This window comes from Trichechus manatus, unplaced genomic scaffold (genome assembly GCF_000243295.1).
Source record: "Trichechus manatus latirostris isolate Lorelei unplaced genomic scaffold, TriManLat1.0 scaffold00420, whole genome shotgun sequence".
Lineage (NCBI taxonomy): Eukaryota > Metazoa > Chordata > Mammalia > Sirenia > Trichechidae > Trichechus > Trichechus manatus.
In genome coordinates this window covers 68,725-74,760 of record NW_004444356.1, presented here as the reverse complement: position 1 = coordinate 74,760, position 6,036 = coordinate 68,725, and the positions used below count along the sequence as shown (strand labels likewise).

At 60.1% G+C, this 6,036-nt stretch overlaps 1 protein-coding gene across 1 annotated transcript in view; it reads left to right on the top strand.

The window, feature by feature from the left end:
• The first annotated feature begins 4,315 nt into the window (after positions 1-4,315).
• The window catches only part of LCN15 (lipocalin 15), a 2,867-nt gene continuing 1,146 nt past the window's right edge, over positions 4,316-6,036 (top strand). The window contains exons 1-4 of the mRNA XM_004391055.1: positions 4,316-4,393; positions 4,845-4,984; positions 5,073-5,143; positions 5,349-5,459. Of these exons, the coding sequence (XP_004391112.1) occupies positions 4,866-4,984; positions 5,073-5,143; positions 5,349-5,459 (301 nt within the window). The 5' untranslated portion in view covers positions 4,316-4,393; positions 4,845-4,865. The remainder of the gene's footprint in view (positions 4,394-4,844; positions 4,985-5,072; positions 5,144-5,348; positions 5,460-6,036) is intronic.

Below are 6,036 nucleotides of genomic sequence, written 5' to 3'. Positions count from 1 at the left end.
TGGGCTGACCTGTCACAGGCTCACCCCTCACAGGCCTATCTTTCACAGGCCCACCCCTCACAGGCTCACCCCTCACAGGCCCACCCCTCACAGGCTCACCCCTCTCCAGGCCCACCTCTCACAGGCCCACCCCTCCCCGGGCTCACCTCTCACAGGCCCACCCCTCACAGGCCCACCCCTCACAGGCTCACTCCTCCCTGGGCTGACCTGTCACAGGCTCACCCCTTCCTGGGTGCACCTTGCCCACCCCGCTCTTCAGGGAGCTGAGGCTGCAGGGTGTGATGGGAACACCACCCACACCCCACCTGCAAGGTCCTGGCGGCACTCCCTGGGGGACAGTGCGGCCCTGCCTGGGTGCCCACTGCACCGGAGAGCAGGCAAGGGCGTGCTGTAGGGAACGAGCTTCAGCAGCCTGCAGGCCAGTGTGACTTCATGCACACACGCACGCACGCACGCATGCACGCATGCACTCACCAGTGTTCATCCCGTGCCAGGCCTGTGTTAGGCTGTAGAGGCAGAAGTGAACATGCTGTGCACAGACTCTGCTGTCGTGGAGCCAGAGTGTCTACATGGGGAGTGGACCCCAAATAAACCGCAAACCAAAAACACCTAACCTGTTGCTGGGGAGTCAGTTCCAATTCATGACGACCCCATGTGACAGAGCAGGACTGCTCTACGGGGTTTTCAGGGCTGTGACCTTTTGGCAGCAGATCGCCAGGCCTGCCTTTCATGGCATCGCTGGCTGGGTTCAAGCCACCAACCTTCATGTGAGCTGTCAGATGTAAACAGTTCGTTCCCAGAACTTTAAACAAACCCAGGAGACGGTAATTATGGATTCTGTTCAATGCTAGCAAGGAAATAGGGGGATGGAGGGTAGGGTGTGGGGGCTGTGTGTGTACACAGTTTGGGTTCGGGGAAGACTTCTTGGAGGTGGCAGCATTTAGGTGCTGAGGCAGGAAGTGGCCAGAGGGCGGGTGGGCGGAAGGGTGTCAGCAGGAGGTGGAGGGGCTGACGGGTCCCCTGCACAGGGCCCGGGACGAGGCGCAGGGGTGGGGTTGGTGCTGAGCTTTCATCAAGCCTCATGAGGACTCGGGAAGATGCTAGAAGGGATGCGTCTTTTCGGGTTCCCTCGGGTCACTGCATGGAGACTCGTCTTGGGGGACCCACCGGGAGCAGGGAGACCAGCAAGGAGATACTGGCCGCATTGAGGGCTCCTGGTGGAGCTTTCCCCAGCCAAGGCCAGGGATGCCCAGAAGTGGGGTCCTTGGCTCAGTGGGGGCCGCCCTGCACCCCCAGGCGCCCGGCTAGGGGCTCAGCCTGTGCTTGCTGAAGGTTGGACAGGGGGCTCTGCCCCTGCGGGCTGCAGTTGTCTGTTCCTTTGCCCTTGCTGACCCATGTCCTTTCTCCTGGAGCTCCGCTCTCTGCCCATCAGTCCTGTCGTTGGAGGTGGTGGTTCCTGCCTGCCTCCCACCCTCCTGCTCTGCCTGCCACGGTGCCTCCCCGGCGTCAGCGCGCCAGCACACTTATGCAACCCGTGATAAGGGGTGGCCGGGCCATAATCCTCTAAACGCCTGGCTCAGCGCCCCCTGCCCTGACGTGCCTGCTGGGAGCCCAGCTGGTGGCTGGGCGGGGGTGGTGGGGCTCTGAGTGAGGGACACCCAGGCCTCTGACCTGCCGCTGGTCAGTGGTGGCCAGCGCCCCCAGGCCGGGACTGAGAGGGAGAACACAGCTGCTTGGTGACCCGGGGGCCCATTGGCCCTTGTCCTCTCCCTGGAGCCCTGGATGGGGAAGCATCTCCAGGACCCAGGGCGCAGTCTTGCGCTTGGCCCCTAGCTCCAGGAGCCCACCTGAGTCCATCTGCCTGAGAGCCTGGGGACCTGGTGCTCATTCAGGCTGCCCTGCCCCGAAATCCAAGAGATGGCTTTCTGGGGAAGATTTATTTTTTCTTTCTACCTACCTACCTACCTATCTACCTCTCTACCTGTCTGTCTCTTTGTCTGTCTACCTGTCTACCTACCTCACCTACCTTACCTACCTACCTAGCTTACCTACCTACCTACCTTACCTACCTTATCTACCTACTTACCTAGCTTACCTACCTACCTACCTTACCTACCTTATCTACCTACCTACCTACCTACCTTACCTACCTGCCTATCTATCATCAATCATCTGCTTACCTTCTATCACTCTAATCTTTATATATTTTAAGCTTTTTAAAAAACTGAGTATGATTCACATACATTAAAGTTCACTCTTTTTGGTGAACGGTTCTACAGGCTTAGACAAAGGCACTCAGTCATGTCACTACCACCGCAATCAAGACACGGAACAATCCCACCACTCCAGAAGGCCCCTCAGCCCCGGCCCCCGGCATCCACCGAGCCACTTTCTGTCCCCGTAGGTGTGCTTATTCCAGAACGTGGTGCAAATGGAATCACCCAGTATGGAGCCTTCTGACACTCATCCTCACCACCCTGGGCCTTTTTACTGCTGAGTAGATTCCACGACAGACAGACCACAGTTTGCTCATCCTCTGCCCACCGCTGGAGGGCATTTGAGTTGTTTCCAGCATTAATGATTATGAACGAAGTCGCTGCAAACGTTCATGCATACGATTTTTGGTAAACAGAAGCTGTCACTTCTCTTGCGTAAATACCTAGGAGCGTGACCCTTCAATTGTATGGCGATTGAATGATTGATTTTATGAGAACCTGCCAAACTGTTTTCCAAAGCGTTATACCCGTTTGTACCCCCTGCCCCCAGAGTGTATGAGAGCTCCAGTTGCTCCACATCCTCGCCAGCACTCGGTGTTGTCTGTGTTTGTTGAACAAAGTTTAGCCTTTCTACAGGTGTGTAGCTGTGTCAGGGGCTCTAGTGGCACGGTGGTTAAGTGCTCGGCTGCTGACTGAAAGGTTGGTGATTCGAACCCATCTGGCAGCTCTGCAGGAGAAAGACCTGGTGATCTTCTTCCTTCAAGATTACAGCCTTGGAAACCCTATGGGGCAGCTCTACTCTGTCCCATGGGGTTGCTATCAGTCAGAACCCACTCGATGGCAACTGGTTTTTGTGCGGAGCTGTGTCTCCTCACGGTTTTAATGCGCGCTCCCCTAACACTAACAATGCCGGGCGTCTTTCCATGCGTTGGTTTTCCGGCTGACCTCGTCTTTGGAAGTGTCTTTCAAAACTTCTTGCCCATTATTTTACTAGGGAGTTTGTTTCTTATTACTGAGTCTTGAGAACTGTTTACAGATTCTGGATGCAAGTCCATTGTCAGATGTACATGTTGTAAAATTCACCTGGGCAGGCGCCTCCTGTTCTCTAACCAGTGACTCTGGGCACTTGGCGGGGACCGGGGTGGCGGCAGGCAGATGGAGGCAGCAGACACCTCCCCTCCTCCCCCTCCGGTCGGGGGGCTGAGGACCGTGACCCAGGACCCGGTCTACCCTGGAGGACTGGCTGAGGGGCTGGTGTGGTGCTGCCCTCCCGGGGGGGTGACCCCACCCCTGAACAGGTGCCCAACAGGGCTCTCTTCCCTCAGCGCCCCTGGACTCTGTGGGTGCCAAGACGAAGGGCCGCCCCCCACCTCCCGCTGTCCCAGCCACGGCGCCTCCCTGGCGTCAGCTCAGCAGTACATTTATGTAACCGGTGATGAGGGGTGACCAGGCTATGATCCCCCAAGTGCCTGGCTCAGCACCCCCTGCCCTGGATGTGCCTGCTGGGAGCCCAGCGGGTGGCTCGGCGGAGGCGGTAGGGCCCTGAGTGAGGGGTGCCCAGGCCTCTGACCTGCCCCTGGTCAGTGGTGACCAGCGCCCCCAGGCCAGGGATGAGAGGGAGTGAGGACACAGCTGCTCGGTGACTCCGGGGGCCTGCTGACCGAAGCAAGCCGGAGCCTGGCTGCGTCCTAGCGGCTTCCCCCAGGGCCCTGGGCCCCCAGCCCCAGCCAGGCCCTGAGGGTGGGTGGAGGTGCTTAGGGTTTGAGTCCCAGCAGGCCGTGGAGGGCTCTGCTATTGCTCACAGCAAGCCCTGCCTGACCCCCATGGTCAGTGAGGCGCCTCGTGTGCCTGGGGGCCACACCCTCAGCCAGGGCGTCAGGCGCGTGCCTGGCTGGCTGGAGTCCCGCCAGCAATGACCCAGGGGCCGATGGGGAACAAGGAGCGATTGTGCCAGACAGCGGACAAAGGGGAGCTGGGGCTCCCGCCCCCTGGCACAACCCGCTCCTCCGGTGAGCTGGCGGGTGGGCTTGGCTATAAAGCCAGCTGCTGGGCTGGGGCTGGGGGCAGGCATGGGGATGAAGTCCACCCCGGTCCTGCTGGGCCCCGTCCTGGCGCTGCTCTGGCTGGCTGAAGCTCGGGCCGAGGTTCTGGTGCAGCCGGACTTCGATGCCAAGAAGGTATTGGAGGCCCCCTGCTGTGCTGCAGGGGGTGGGGGGTGAGCTGAGCCCCTGCTGGAAATAACAACGATGGTGGTGGTAATAGTAACAGCTGCTTTGTGCTCTGCGCTAGATGCTGGGCGAGCAAACACTTCGAGCAAACACTTCGGATCCCTTCTCCACTTAGTCCTCAAACAGCCCTGGGTGTGCATGTAGGGTCCTCAGCGGGCCCCCTGCATAACGGGGGAAACCGACTCTCAGCCGCGACATCACCCCACAAAGCCAGTGGCAGGAGGGGGGGTCTGTCCACCTGGGTTCAGACCCTGCAGGTGGAGGCTCCGGAGGCCCCTTGCTGTGTGGTGTCAGACAGTCCTGGCTCCTCTGGGCCCTGGTTTTTGTCCCTCCCTGGGTCCCCCTGGCAGGAAAGGGCCAGCCTGCCGGGCGGGGCCCGCCTGTCACTGAGCCTGCCCAGTTCTCAGGCCTCTGGTATGTGATGGCCATGGGGTCCGACTGCAAGGTCTTCCTGGGCAAGAAGGACCACCTGCTGATGTCCACCAGGGCCATCGAGGCCACTGAGGAGGACGGCCTCCACGTCCACGTGGAGTTTCCTCGGCGAGGCCAGGCCTGGGCAGGGGAGGGGCTAGGGGCCGGAGGGGCTGAGGGCGAAGGCCTGAGAGTGAGGGCCGGCTGTGGACTCCAGGGCCAACGGCTGTAACCAGGTGGATGCCGAGTACCTGAGAGTGGGCTCCGCCGGGCACTTCAGAGTCCCGGGTAGGTCCGCCCCACCCCCTGCAGGGCCGCTTCCCAAGGGGAGCCCTGGGATGGTCCTTCTGCCCCCGGAAGATCCCCGCGTCCCGCCATCACCTTCCTCCAGCCCCTTGGCTCCTCCCTCTGCGCCCCTCCCAGCCTACCCGCCCAGGGCCCATGGGGGAGGGGTCGGTGTCGGGGGCTCCACAGCCAGCTGCCTCCTCCGCAGCCTTGGGTTACCTGGACGTGCGCATCACGGACGCAGACTACGGCTCCTTCGCGGTGGTCTACATCTACAAGGAGCTGGAGGGAGCGCTCAGCACCATGGTGCAGCTCTACAGTGAGGGCGCCCCGCCCCGCCCACCACCGGGGCCCCCTCTAGGCCCCGCCCCTTCACCCTGCTCACCCCTCTTTTCAAAACCAAACCCCCCGCGGTGGTGTCATACTGACTCATAGCGACCCCTCAGGACAGAATAGAACTACCCCCTAGGGTTTCCAAGAAGCAGCTGGTGGATTCCAATTGCCAGTCTTTTGGTTAGCAGCCGAGCGCTTAAACCACTGCACCACCAGTGCTCCCAGGAAGGATTTAAAAAAAAAAAAAAAAAACCCGTTGTCATCGAGTCAATTCTGACATAGTGATTCTATAGGACAGAGTAGAACTGCCCCACAGGGTTTCCAAGGAGCACCTGGTGGATTTGAACTGCCAACCTTCTGGTCAGCAGCCAAGCTCTTAACCATTACACCACCAGGGTTTACAGCCTCAGAAATCCTGTGGGGCAGTTCGACTCTGTCCTGTAGTGTTGCTATGAGTCAGAACCGATTTGACAGCACCTAACAACTTTAGGCCCTGCCCCTCCCTACCTTTGGCCTCCCCTCCCCCTGACTCCTCCCCCTTTCCCCCAGCCCCTTCCCCTCCC